At 42.0% G+C, this 15,118-nt stretch overlaps 1 protein-coding gene across 1 annotated transcript in view; it reads left to right on the top strand.

Moving 5' to 3' along the window:
* LOC307027942 (uncharacterized protein) overlaps window positions 1–15,118 on the top strand; it is a gene marked incomplete at its 3' end in the record, with an annotated part of 79,975 nt that overhangs the window by 55,356 nt on the left and 9,501 nt on the right. Inside the window, exons 7-8 of the mRNA XM_079662636.1 lie at window positions 10,817–10,884; window positions 11,788–11,893. Of these exons, the coding sequence (XP_079518762.1) occupies window positions 10,817–10,884; window positions 11,788–11,893 (174 nt within the window). The remainder of the gene's footprint in view (window positions 1–10,816; window positions 10,885–11,787; window positions 11,894–15,118) is intronic.

Below are 15,118 nucleotides of genomic sequence, written 5' to 3'. Positions count from 1 at the left end.
CTCACTCCCCTGTCAGCCCCTCCCTTCCTGCTCCAGAGGGGATTTCCCTGCATGCTTCCTGTTTCGCTATTTAAAAGACTCCCCGATGACTTCAGGGACAAACAGGCAAACAGACTTTGTTCTCAAAAAATAGACAAAGAATAAATATATAAAAATGAATACATTTGATGGATAAAAAGACGAGTGCAATAAAAAATAAATGAGTACACCTAAAATGCATGGAAAGATAAATGAATAATTTGATCGAATCACAAACCGCTGCAGGAGGTGAGCGCAGATACAAAAGGTGCAGAAGAAGAAGTGAAACAGGAAATTTAATAAAGTGCAGAAGAAGAAGTGAAAGTGTCCTCAGGTTAATAACGGTGCGTTCAGGGATCCTCCTGAGCTCGTTAATCTCAGCGTTCACCGTACACACTTTCATCTCATCAAAATAAATAAATAATATCAAATGTATTTCAATTTGATATCATTTATTTCATAATAAAGAATATTCCTCTTGCTATTTTAACCATTTTAACTCAGACTTTAAGCTGACAAGTGTTTTTATTTTTAAATAATTATAAAAGTTTCTCCATATATTTGTATATCTGCTTCCTCTCAGAGATCCTGCAGAACGTTCCACACATAGCTGTGACATTCTCTGTGTGTGTGTGTGTGTGTGTGTGTGTGTGTGTGTGTGTGTGTGTGTGTGTGTGTGTGTGTGTGTGTGTGTGTGTGTGTGTGTGTGTGTGTGTGTGTGTGTGTGTGTGTGTGTGTGTGTGTGTGTGTGTGTGTGTGTGTGTGTGTGTGTGTGTGTGTGTGTGTGTGTGTGTGTGTGTGTGTGTGTGTGTGTCACACACATGTTAAACGCTGACTCAGCTGTGTGTGTGTGTTGTTGAAGCTGCAGCTGTCGTTGATAAATGTAGCACCTTATTCAGAGTGAACGGTGTGTCTCTTTGTTGCTGCAAAGGATTGTGGGAAGGCTTTATCTCCTTTCCTAAAGGATGCTCCAGTGTTTCCTAAAGGAGACAACAGAGGAAGCATCGAAGCTCCTTTCATTTATTCAGATACTCAGACATACTGTTGACCTCTGTATTCCTGAGAAGTTTGAACACAACACGACGGGCAAAATAAAGTGTTTTCAAGTTGGAGATATTTCCGTCAATAAACTACAAACATGGCGTCCGAACATCCCCTGGAGATTATACATTTGTAGCAGTTTTATTTATTGAATAGAGTAGAAATACCTTTTATGAAGTACTTTCTGGTTTCTCCAGAGATGGGAAATGCCTCTGAGTTTAACTGCCTCACTTCCTGTCTGCAGATCAACAGGAATCATGTCTTTGTTTCTGTTGTTCTGCAGACACCAAATGCTTCCTGGATGTTTTCAGACGTCTCAACACTTCATGTTGTTTTGAACATGTGACAGATTAGCGGCTCCATGGTTCTTTATCTTATTAGGTGCTTTCACACAGAGTACTTTGACGTACTTAGTTCTAAAAGGGTTCTGACGAACTAAAGAGTTCTGACAAACTGCAGGGTTCTGACGAACTGCAGGGTTCTGACGAACTGCAGGGTTCTGACAAACTGCAGGGTTCTGACGAACTAAAGAGTTCTGACAAACTGCAGGGTTCTGACGAACTGCAGGGTTCTGACGAACTAAAGGGGTCTGACAAACTAAAGGGTTCTGACAAACTAAAGGGTTCTGACGAACTAAAGGGTTCTGACGAACAGCAGGGGTCTGAAGAACTAAAGGGTTCTGACGAACTAAAGGGTTCTGACGAACTGCAGGGGTCTGACAAACTAAAGGGTTCTGACGAACTAAAGGGTTCTGACAAACTAAAGGGTTCGGACGAACTGCAGGGGTCTGAAGAACTAAAGGGTTCTGACGAACTAAAGGGTTCTGACGAACTAAAGGGGTCTGACGAACTAAAGGGTTCTGGCGAACAGCAGGGGTCTGAAGAACTAAAGGGTTCTGACAAACTAAAGGGTTCTGACGAACTAAAGGGTTCTGACGAACTAAAGGGGTCTGAAGAACTAACGGGTTCTGACAAACTAAAGGGGTCTGACGAACTAAAGGGTTCTGACGAACTAAAGGGGTCTGAAGAACTAAAGGGTTCTGAAGAACTAAAGGGTTCTGACAAACTAAAGGGTTCTGACGAACTAAAGGGTTCTGATGAACTAAAGGGTTCTGACGAACGACGAAAGGGTTCTGACGAACGACGAAAGGGTTCTGACGAACGAAAGGGGTCTGACGAACGAAAGGGTTCTGACGAACTAAAGGCTTCTGACGAACTAAAGGGGTCTGACGAACTAAAGGGTTCTGAAGAACTAAAGGCGTCTGACGAACTAAAGGGGTCTGACGAACGACGAAAGGGTTCTGACGAACGAAAGGGGTCTGACGAACGAAAGGCTTCTGACGAACTAAAGGCTTCTGACGAACTAAAGGGGTCTGACGAACTAAAGGGTTCTGACGAACTAAAGGGTTCTGAAGAACTAAAGGCGTCTGACGAACTAAAGGGGTCTGACGAACTAAAGGGGTCTGACGAACTAAAGGGTTCTTCCCAGACAGTTACTGCAGGAGAGAGGAATCTAACACACACACACACTCACACACACACACACACACACACACACACACACACACACACACTTCTGTTAATCCTCTCAGCTGTTCCTCTGATGACTGTAGAGAATGAATCAGATCCAGTTTCAGATTCTCTTGATTCTTCAGTAACTCTCACTCAGATCTCAAAGTGTCTCTAAATGTCTCAGTGTCTCTAAATGTCTCAGTGTCTCTAAATGTCTCAAAGTGTCTCTAAATGTCTCAGTGTCTCTAAATGTCTCAAAGTGTCTCTGATCTTCTCTGACGTCTGTGTTTATTTGCACTCTCAGTTTCTGCTTCGTGTATTTTAGGACAGAGTGTCTTTGTTCCTCTGAACGTCCTCTCAGTGATTTACAGACTCAGATGTGTCAGCAGGATCTGTGTGTCTCTGAGACCTCTAGATGTGTTTCAGATCCTGATCCACACACACACACACACACACACACACACACACACACACACACACACACATATGCTTCGATCCAGTCAAACACAAGCTCCATGAGCTCAACATGAAGAACTTTCCCCTCTACCCGTGCACCCTCTGCGTTGTTGTTGATGGCACACAACAACGCTTCTCTACCCACAAAGACGCGGAGGTAGTCTTCATGTCTACCTCAGGCTCTCCTGGGTGACGAACCTCCCCAGAGATGAGGCTGCTGCTAATGGTAGCATGTTGATCCACTTCGATGGTGCAGCTGAATGACTTCCTCCTCGGTTTCTTCTCTTCTCTTCTCTTGTTTTTTATTTTTCTCATCTTCTCTCAAAACAGAGACCTGTTTACGTGACGTGTCATGACTGCTGAGATGTTGTTGATACTCTCTTTTGTGTTTATTATAACTTAAAGGAGAGGTGTCATGGCCATTTCCACTGATCATAATTCCATTGTTGAGGTATACTAAAATAGAAAAATACTGTGCAATGTTCCAAACTCACATTGGTTTCTCATCCAGCATCTCTGTAAAGTATGTGTACTCAGCAGTATTCACTCTCTCCACTAAACGGCTCGCTGCAGCCCCCCCCCCCCCTCCCCTCCGTGATTTCCTTGTTTAGCGATACACAGCCAAAACCAGCCAAACTCAACCTGAACACACACAAAGTCACAGCCGAAATAAAACCAATAAGTGTGTCTTGATATTGAGTAAGAAAAAGGTTTATAGGTTGATAGACGCTGTGAGGATGGGTCTGCAGAGACTGTCTGTTATCAGCCTGCAGCAGGGAGGAGAGATCAGCAGGGCTGCCTGCACTGAGCGTGTGTGTGGATTGGTCAATTTGGACCAATCAGCGGGGGCTTAACGTAACGGCTCAGCGGACGTAACGTAACGGCTCCACGGATTGGCCCATTTAGTTCCGGGTACGTGCTTTCGTAAGCACGTACCCGGAAGAATCAAATGGATGATGAGGTCATGATGACGTTTCACCAACGAGGCGTTTTGGGGAGGTCTTCTCTGTTTTAGAGTGTTACTCCCTACAGGGTGTACTTTGAGGGTTTTGAGTCTGCAGACCGTTTACATGCAGAAAAACCTTCATAACACACAAGGGGACGGGAAATAACCGGAAAAGCATGACATGTGACCTTTAAAATAACAGGTGGGCACCCGCCTGGCTCTTTCAGTTGTGTTGTTTGTTTACATTTTACAGTGACGTTGACGTCACTTCTTCTTCTTCTTTGGCACGTTAGAGCCCACTACTATTGCAATACTGCCCCGAGTGGCTGTTATTGTTAAATAATGTGTTCGGATGAATTTCTTTGAGCTATGACTTCTTTATCCTCTTCGTAAAGCAGACTGAGCTCTGTGTAATTAGTTATTATGTTTAAGTTTAAGTTTACTCTTGGTAATGCTCTGGTTTGATTTGGTGTCCAGGGCTGCTGGGCCTTCTTAAGGGTTGTTTTGTGTTTTTCTGTATTTTTCTTTTTGTGTTTGAATGTTTTGTATGTCTGTTTTACATTAATGCTTGAATCTAGCAATCTTTCCAATCATGAATCGCATGTATGCGTAACAAGTGACAGGAACATTATTCTCTATTATTTCCAGACTGGATGAATTAAAGGGTATACAAATCATTCATTTGAATATCAGGAGTCTATTGCCCAAAATGGATTTACTTCGGATATGGGTTGTTCTACATAAACCTAAAATCATCACACTCTCTGAAACTTGGCTTAGTCCTAACATTTCCGATAGTGAACTACAAATCACAAATGATTTGCTTTACAGATCTGATAGATGCAGCAGGGGTGGAGGTGTGGCTAGTCTCCTCTGACCTTGTGACTGAGATAATTGCTACTTCTATAGAGCGTCTACATTTTGAGTGCATTTTTCTCAAAATTATATTTTCATAAATAAATGCTTAACTATTGGTAGCATCGATAGGCCACCTTCTTCACCTGCAGAGTATTTTAACCACATCATCGACACTATCAACTCCATTTCCTGCGAAATGAAATAATCTTGCTCGGTGATTTCAACAGAAATTGGTTGGATAAATCATCTGATAGAGAGAAAACACTTTTCCGTAGTCTAAATGTTAAACAGCTAATTAATGAGCCAACTGGTATCACTCTCAGAACCCAATCTCTGCTTGACTGGATGCTGGTGTCACACCCTGACAGAATCTTAAAAGCTGGTGTCATGTCGGATTGCTCCAGCGATCATTCAATTGTTTATTGCGTATGGAAAATCTAATTAATTAAACTACCTCCAAAACTAGTCCAAACAAGACAATATAACAAATGGAATGTTGATTTATTTATTAATGATGTTGTTGCCCTTAATTGGGACAGATTTGAACTAATACCTTTTGTACAAGAAGCTTGGGATGTTCTGCATAAAGAGCTCACTGAGGTCATGAGCAAACATGCACCTGTGAGAACGGTTAAGGTCAAAGGTCAACATCTCCCTTGGATCAGTTCTGAACTCATCAGTCTCTTTAGGGAAAGGGATAAAGCATGGTCAATATATCGTCATTCAAGAACTATAGCTGATTGGGAAGTATACAGGCATCTTCGAAATCTTTGTAAAACCCAAAATGCTAAATCCAACTACTATAAAGAATCTCTCACATCGGACTTTAAGAGTCCCAAGCAATTTTGGACTAAAATGAAATCTATTTTAAATAAATCAGGTAAACATTCTATTAATAAAATAAGAACTGCTGATACAATAATTCATGACCCGTTATCCATTGCCCAAATATGCAAATGTTCCAAACTACTATCTGATGACTGGTATTTCTAATAGTAACTCATACTGCAACAGTTATTTTTCTTTTAAGAAGATTCTACCACACCAAGTTCATGATGCTATCACTGAATTAAAAGTGGATGGCAGTGCAGGACTCGATGGTACAGAAAACTGGTTCATAAAACTGGCGTCCCATATTCTCATGTACCCACTTGCTGATTTGTTCAACCTGTCTTTGTCCACCTGTGAGTTGCCGACTATCTGGAAATGTGCACGCATCACTCCACTGCATAAAGGTGGTGATTTACTTGATACAAATAATTATAGACCAATCTCTATAATCTGTTCTATTTAATATTTTATCTCCGGTTCAGTCTGGTTTCAGGCCTAATCACTCCACAACAACTGCACTACTTAAATGTACGAATGACTTGGCGGTGAACTCACAGGTGCCATTCTTATTGACTTGACAAAAGCCTTTGATTTCGTTGATCGATATCTGCTCTTGGATAAACTTCACGGCATTGGACTTTCTAATAATACAGTGTTATGGTTTAACTCGTACCTTCACAGTACAAAGCAATCTGTGGTTGTTAATGGAAAACATTCTGACCTGTTGATCCAACAAAAGGGTGTACCCCAGGGATCAACTCTGGGCCCACTTCTGTTCTCTATTTACATAAATGATTTATCTTCTTGTCTCATTAATTGTTGTACTCACCTTTATGCTGATGACACTGTCCTATATACATCCAAATCTGACTTTTCACAAATTCAGATCTCTCTTCAATCAGATTTGAATATCTTACAGGACTGACTATCACACAATAAACTACTGCTCAACAAAACAAAATCTCATACCATGGTCTTTGTTCCCAGGCAGAAGCTCAAATCCAAACCTAATGTAGTAATAACATGTAAGGATGGCACTTCTCTGCATAAAGTTGATAGCTTTGAATATCTTGGTGTATGGCTAGACTCTGAACTTTCATTTAAACTACATACAAAGCATGTAATACAAAAAGTCAATTACGGAATCAGTGTCTTACACCGCTCTCGCAATTTTTTTACGCTCAGTGTCCGAAAGAGGATTGCTTCTCAACTTATTGTTCCGATTATGGACTATTGAGATGCTGTCTACCAAAATGCACATAAATCAGATCTTGCTCCACTCAACATAGCCTACAACAGACTATGCAGATTTGTTCTTGGTTGTCCTTTTCGTACACATCACTGCACAATGTATAACCAACTGAAATGGCCTTCATTAAATGTAAGAAGACACGCATTGGCTTCAGCTGATATTTAAATGCATTTATCTTAACTATCCCCCTTATTTAAAGCAGTATTTTGTACCCTACTCACCAAATCATCAAGTTAGACATTCTGTTCAGATTTATTTCTCTGTCCCCTCTGCAAAAAAATGTATTGGCAGAAGAGCGTTCATGTTCAAAGCCCCAACTGACTGGAATACTTGACCTGCTGCTATTAGACCTCTTGCATCATGGGGTATGTTTAAACATGCATTGTTATCTCACTTTCAGCTGCTCTGTACTTGTTATTAACTGATATTGATGAAACTGATTTGCTCGACTGCCTCAAATTGGTTGAATTTCACTTAACAGACAGTACTGGGGTTACGTAATGTAACCCAGTTTCTATGAGTATAGGCTTCGCCCTCTAAGGCTATCGCTATTGGGTAATCCCCACTGCACGTGTGCAGCACTGACAGACTTAATCCACGCCCCCCTATGACGTGGGCCCCACCTTCGGGCTCAATTCCGTATAAATAGGAAGTAGGCCCTACCATCTACTCCCACTTTTGTGTGTCATGTTTTGCATTTTGTGTATCCCAATGAATAAACATTTCTACACACACACACACACACACAGACACACACAGAGAGACACACACACACTCACACACACACAGACACACACAGAGAGACACACACACACTCAGTATGGGAAGGGTCTCTGGATGATTAACAGTTTCTTCAGAAATGTCTCGTCTTGATGTCAGAGGTTTGTTGAGACTCCTCTTCATAAAGACTTGAATAAACTGCAGCTGCTTCAGTCAGTGAACGCACCGCCGTGAGACTCCTCACTTCAGCAGATATGTGGGTCACATGAGGCTGACACTAACTTTAGTTGTTGTTGTCCAGTCGCTCCCTGTTGGTGCTTCAGGGCTTTCACAATAAGAGCATGTGTTCTGGCCTTTCACAATAAGAGCATGTGTTCTGACCTTTCACAATAAAAGCATGTGTTCCGACCTTTCACAATAAGAGCTTGTGTTCTGACCTTCCACAATAAGAGCGTGTGTTCTGACCTTCCACAATAAGAGCGTGTGTTCTGACCTTCCACAATAAGAGCGTGTGTTCTGACCTTTCACAATAAGAGCGTGTGTTCTGACCTTTCACAATAAAAGCATGTGTTCTGACCTTTCACAATAAGAGCGTGTGTTCTGACCTTTCACAATAAGAGCGTGTGTTCTGACCTTTCACAATAAGAGCATGTGTTCTGACACAGTCAGTCTGAACCCCACACACACACAGTCAGTCAGTCTGAACCCCCCCCCCCCCCCCCCACACACACACACACACACACACACACACACACACACACACACACACACACACAGTCAGTCTGAACCCCACACACACACAGTCAGTCAGTCTGAACCCCCCCCCACACACACACACAGTGAGTCTGAACCCCACACAGTCAGTCCGTCTGAACCCCACAGTCAGTCTGAACCCCCCCACACCCACACACACACACAGTCAGTCAGTCAGTCAGTCAGTCAGTCAGTCTGAACCCCCCCCACACACAGTCAGTCTGAACCCACCCCCCCACACAGTCAGTCTGAACCCCCCCCCCACACACACACACACAGTCAGTCAGTCAGTCAGTCAGTCAGTCAGTCTGAACCCACCCCCCACACAGTCAGTCTGAACCCCCCCCCCCCACACACACACAGTCAGTCAGTCAGTCAGTCAGTCAGTCAGTCAGAACATGCACTTTATGTCCTCACTGTTTAACTTCAGAAAGACTGGTTTGATTCTGGCTTCTTTGTGTTGATGTTTCTGCGTCTGGTTGCTTCTCATTTCTCTCCTTCAACGCTCCTGTGGCTGTTGTTAAACTCTCCGGTTGATCCTCTCCTGACTCAGGGGTCGTGACCTCAGGAAGTGACTCAGGGGTCGTGACCTCAGGAAGTGACTCAGGGGACCTCGGACAGAATCAAACAGGAAGCAGTTTCATTCCTTCTGGAAGATTCTTCTCCTGTTTGAACCCTCCAGAAACTCTGTGATGGTCTTTAGTGATGGACAGGAAGGAGAGCTCTATCAAACAGGAAGCAGTTTCATTCCTTCTGGAAGATTCTTCTCTTGTTTGAACCCTCCAGAAACTCTGTGATGGTCTTTAGTGAAGGACAGGAAGGAGAGCTCTATCAAACAGGAAGCAGTTTCATTCCTTCTGGAAGATTCTTCTCCTGTTTGAACCCTCCAGAAACTCTGTGATGGTCTTTAGTGAAGAGCAGGAAGGAGAGCTCTATCAAACAGGAAGCAGTTTCATTCCTTCTGGAAGATTCTTCTCCTGTTTGAACCCTCCAGAAACTCTGTGATGGTCTTTAGTGAAGAGCAGGAAGGAGAGCTCTATCAAACAGGAAGCAGTTTCATTCCTTCTGGAAGATTCTTCTCCTGTTTGAACCCTCCAGAAACTCTGTGATGGTCTTTAGTGATGAGCAGGAAGGAGAGCTCTATCAAACAGGAAGCAGTTTCATTCCTTCTGGAAGATTCTTCTCCTGTTTGAACCCTCCAGAAACTCTGTGATGGTCTTTAGTGATGGGCAGGAAGGAGAGCTCTATCAAACAGGAAGCAGCGTTTCCAAACAGAGAAATCCAAATTTATTACGTCTTAAAAAACGTTTTTCTGAACTTTATTCAGACTTTCTTCAATGTTGTTGAAACTTGTTTTAAACTTTTTCGTCATGTTCAGACAAATCATTTCACTTTATTGAAACTTTATTGAAACATTTTCTAACGTTGCCTAATTATTATTTTTTAGTTTGTTTTTTTAACTTCGTCCAAATCTTCCTCCAACTTTCTACAAACGTTATTACATTTTGTTTAAACTTTATTTAAAGTTTGTCCAACCTTTCCCTAAACATAATTCAAACTTTTTTTATGACTTTGTTGAAACTGTTATGTTTGTCGTAAATGTGTCCAAACGTTCTTTAAATGTGTTGAAACTTTAATCAAACGTTGTCTTAAGCTTTTGTTCTGCAAACTCTATGCACACTTAATGTTTTGGCTTAACTTTCTACAAGTCTAACCTTTCTTTAAACTCCTCTGGTGACCTTTCTTTAAACTCCTCTGGTGACCTTTCTTTAAACTCCTCTGGTGACCTTTCTTTAAACTCCTCTGGTGACCTTTCTTTAAACTCCTCTGGTGACCTTTCTTTAAACTCCTCTGGTGACCTTTCTTTAAACTCCTCTGGTGACCTTGGTGACCTTTCTTTAAACTCCTCTGGTGACCTTTCTTTAAACTCCTCTGGTGACCTTTCTTTAAACTCCTCTGGTGACCTTTCTTTAAACTCCTCTGGTGACCTTGGTGACCTTTCTTTAAACTCCTCTGGTGACCTTTCTTTAAACTCCTCTGGTGACCTTTCTTTAAACTCCTCTGGTGACCTTGGTAACCTTTCTTTAAACTCCTCTGGTGACCTTTCTTTAAACTCCTCTGGTGACCTTTCTTTAAACTCCTCTGGTGACCTTGGTGACCTTTCTTTAAACTCCTCTGGTGACCTTTCTTTAAACTCCTCTGGTGACCTTGGTGACCTTTCTTTAAACTCCTCTGGTGACCTTGGTGACCTTTCTTTAAACTCCTCTGGTGACCTTTCTTTAAACTCCTCTGGTGACCTTGGTGACCTTTCTTTAAACTCCTCTGGTGACCTTGGTGACCTTTCTTTAAACTCCTCTGGTGACCTCTGCAGAGTCCTTAACCTGAAGCTGACCCAACAGCATCACCATGAGCCTGTTTCCTCTGTTTCAGAGAAGCTTTACAACTCTCACGGTCCGGAGCTCAGGAGGGCGCTCTTCTCCCTCAAACAGCTGTTCCAGGTAACACTCACACACACACACACACTCACACACACACTCACACACACACTCACACACACACACACACACTCACACACACACACACACACACACACACACACACACACACACACACACACTCACACACACACTCACACTCACACTCACACACTCACACACACACACACACTCACACTCACACTCACACTCACACTCACACTCACACTCTCACACCTCTCAAATGAATAAATAATCTGCTTGATCTCTCATGAAAGCTCTGTGTCATCTCGTTCACTCCGGAGATCTGCTGTGTTAAGCCTCAGGTCTTCACAGGTTCAGCTTCCTGCAGGGAGATGGTGTTTCAGCAAAGACACAAGAAACGACACGATTGTTATTTTTTTTCAGCTTTCGTCCTCTCGGTTTGAATATTCATGAAGCATATATTATAAAAAATCACCCACATCTAAGTTACACCTTTAAAGCCTACTTTATTCTGACTTATTTATTACCCCAAGTTTTACCCTGCTTTTCAAAATGCACGGCCAAAAGTCCTCCTTTAAACAAAATCAAACCTTATTTCTGAGTTTAAAAAGATTTTTACAAAATGGACCCCGGAAGAATACCTCATAATTATTAGGCATTTTGAGACCAAAGAGATTACACAGTAAAGCATGTGCCCGTGGTGGATTCAATTTCATCCTGTAGATCAAGAAGTGGCGTGTGTGTGTGTGTGTGTGTGTGTGTGTGTGTGTGTGTGTGTGTGTGTGTGTGTGTGTGTGTGTGTGTGTGTGTGTGTGTGTGTGTGTGTGTGTGTGTGTGTGTGTGTGTGTGTGTGTGTGTGTGTGTGTGTGTGTGTGTGTGTGTGTGTGTGTGTGTGTGTGTGTGTGTGTGTGTGTGTGTGTGTGTGTGTGTGTGTGTGTGTAGGATGATAAAGACCTGGTCCCAGAGTTCGTGGCCTCGGAAGGTCTCACATGTTTCATTAAAGTCGGAGCGGAGGCCGACCACAACTATCAGAACTACATCCTGAGAGGTGAGAGGCAAGATATCATCCTCCAATAACTTTAACAGGAGCTTTAAAGAGTCCTCTCCTGCTGATGTTCAGGTGTATATCAGTATGTAGTGTCTCTACTTTAAAGAGTCCTCTCCTGCTGATGTTCAGGTGTATATCAGTTTGTAGTGTCTCTACTTTAAAGAGTCCTCTCCTGCTGATGTTCAGGTGTATATCAGTATGTAGTGTCTCTACTTTAAAGAGTCCTCTCCTGCTTATGTTCAGGTGTATATCAGTATGTAGTGTCTCTACTTTAAAGAGTCCTCTCCTGCTGATGTTCAGGTGTATATCAGTATGAAGTGTCTCTACTTTAAAGAGTCCTCTCCTGCTGATGTTCAGGTGTATATCAGTATGTAGTATCTCTACTTTAAAGAGTCCTCTCCTGCTGATGTTCAGGTGTATATCAGTATGTAGTGTCTCCACTTTAAAGAGTCCTCTCCTGCTGATGTTCAGGTGTATATCAGTATGTAGTGTCTCTACTTTAAAGAGTCCTCTCCTGCTGATGTTCAGGTGTATATCAGTATGTAGTGTCTCTACTTTAAAGAGTCCTCTCCTGCTTATGTTCAGGTGTATATCAGTATGTAGTGTCTCTACTTTAAAGAGTCCTCTCCTGCTGATGTTCAGGTGTATATCAGTATGTAGTGTCTCTACTTTAAAGAGTCCTCTCCTGCTGATGTTCAGGTGTATATCAGTATGTAGTGTCTCTACTTTAAAGAGTCCTCTCCTGCTGATGTTCAGGTGTATATCAGTATGTAGTGTCTCTACTTTAAAGAGTCCTCTCCTGCTGATGTTCAGGTGTATATCAGTATGTAGTGTCTCCACTTTAAAGAGTCCTCTCCTGCTGATGTTCAGGTGTATATCAGTATGTAGTGTCTCTACTTTAAAGAGTCCTCTCCTGCTGATGTTCAGGTGTATATCTGTATGTAGTGTCTCTACTTTAAAGAGTCCTCTCCTGCTGATCTTCAGGTGTATATCAGTATGTAGTGTCTCTACTTTAAAGAGTTCTCTCCTGCTGATGTTCAGGTGTATATCAGTATGTAGTCTCTCTACTTTAAAGAGTCCTCTCCTGCTGATGTTCAGGTGTATATCAGTAGTGTCTCTACTTTAAAGAGTCCTCTCCTGCTGATGTTCAGGTGTATATCAGTATGTAGTGTCTCTACTTTAAAGAGTCCTCTCCTGCTGATGTTCAGGTGTATATCAGTATGTAGTGTCTACTTTAAAGAGTCCTCTCCTGCTGATGTTCAGGTGTATATCAGTATGTAGTGTCTCTAATTTAAAGAGTCCTCTCCTGCTGATGTTCAGGTGTATATCAGTATGTAGTGTCTCTAATTTAAAGAGTCCTCTCCTGCTGATGTTCAGGTGTATATCAGTATGTAGTGTCTCTACTTTAAAGAGTCCTCTCCTGCTGATGTTCAGGTGTATATCAGTATGTAGTGTCTACTTTAAAGAGTCCTCTCCTGCTGATCTTCAGGTGTATATCAGTATGTAGTGTCTCTACTTTAAAGAGTTCTCTCCTGCTGATGTTCAGGTGTATATCAGTATGTAGTCTCTCTACTTTAAAGAGTCCTCTCCTGCTGATGTTCAGGTGTATATCAGTAGTGTCTCTACTTTAAAGAGTCCTCTCCTGCTGATGTTCAGGTGTATATCAGTATGTAGTGTCTCTACTTTAAAGAGTCCTCTCCAGCTGATGTTCAGGTGTATATCAGTATGTAGTGTCTCTACTTTAAAGAGTCCTCTCCTGCTGATGTTCAGGTGTATATCAGTATGTAGTGTCTCTACTTTAAAGAGTCCTCTCCTGCTGATGTTCAGGTGTATATCAGTATGTAGTGTCTACTTTAAAGAGTCCTCTCCTGCTGATGTTCAGGTGTATATCAGTATGTAGTGTCTCTACTTTAAAGAGTCCTCTCCTGCTGATGTTCAGGTGTATATCAGTATGTAGTGTCTCTACTTTAAAGAGTCCTCTCCTGCTGATGTTCAGGTGTATATCAGTATGTAGTGTCTCTACTTTAAAGAGTCCTCTCCTGCTGATGTTCGGGTGTATATCAGTATGTAGTGTCTCTACTTTAAAGAGTCCTCTCCTGCTGATGTTCAGGTGTATATCAGTATGTAGTGTCTCTACTTTAAAGAGTCCTCTCCTGCTGATGTTCAGGTGTATATCAGTATGTAGTGTCTCTACTTTAAAGAGTCCTCTCCTGCTGATGTTCAGGTGTATATAAGTATGTAGTGTCTCTACTTTAAAGAGTCCTCTCCTGCTGATGTTCAGGTGTATATCAGTTTGTAGTGTCTCTACTTTAAAGAGTCCTCTCCTGCTGATGTTCAGGTGTATATCAGTATGTAGTGTCTCTACTTTAAAGAGTCCTCTCCTGCTTATGTTCAGGTGTATATCAGTATGTAGTGTCTCTACTTTAAAGAGTCCTCTCCTGCTGATGTTCAGGTGTATATCAGTATGAAGTGTCTCTACTTTAAAGAGTCCTCTCCTGCTGATGTTCAGGTGTATATCAGTATGTAGTGTCTCTACTTTAAAGAGTCCTCTCCTGCTGATGTTCAGGTGTATATCAGTATGTAGTGTCTCTACTTTAAAGAGTCCTCTCCTGCTTATGTTCAGGTGTATATCAGTATGTAGTGTCTCTACTTTAAAGAGTCCTCTCCTGCTGATGTTCAGGTGTATATCAGTATGAAGTGTCTCTACTTTAAAGAGTCCTCTCCTGCTGATGTTCAGGTGTATATCAGTATGTAGTGTCTCTACTTTAAAGAGTCCTCTCCTGCTGATGTTCAGGTGTATATCAGTATGTAGTCTCTCTACTTTAAAGAGTCCTCTCCTGCTGATGTTCAGGTGTATATCAGTATGTAGTCTCTCTACTTTAAAGAGTCCTCTCCTGCTGATGTTCAGGTGTATATCAGTAGTGTCTCTACTTTAAAGAGTCCTCTCCTGCTGATGTTCAGGTGTATATCAGTATGTAGTGTCTCTACTTTAAAGAGTCCTCTCCTGCTGATGTTCAGGTGTATATCAGTATGTAGTCTCTCTACTTTAAAGAGTCCTCTCCTGCTGATGTTCAGGTGTATATCAGTAGTGTCTCTACTTTAAAGAGTCCTCTCCTGCTGATGTTCAGGTGTATATCAGTATGTAGTGTCTCTACTTTAAAGAGTCCTCTCCTGCTGATGTTCAGGTGTATATCAGTATGTAGTCTCTCTACTTTAAAGAGTCCT

This window comes from Notothenia rossii (assembly GCF_949606895.1).
Source record: "Notothenia rossii genome assembly, chromosome: 2".
Lineage (NCBI taxonomy): Eukaryota > Metazoa > Chordata > Actinopteri > Perciformes > Nototheniidae > Notothenia > Notothenia rossii.
This window is presented reverse-complemented; position numbering and strand designations above follow the sequence as displayed.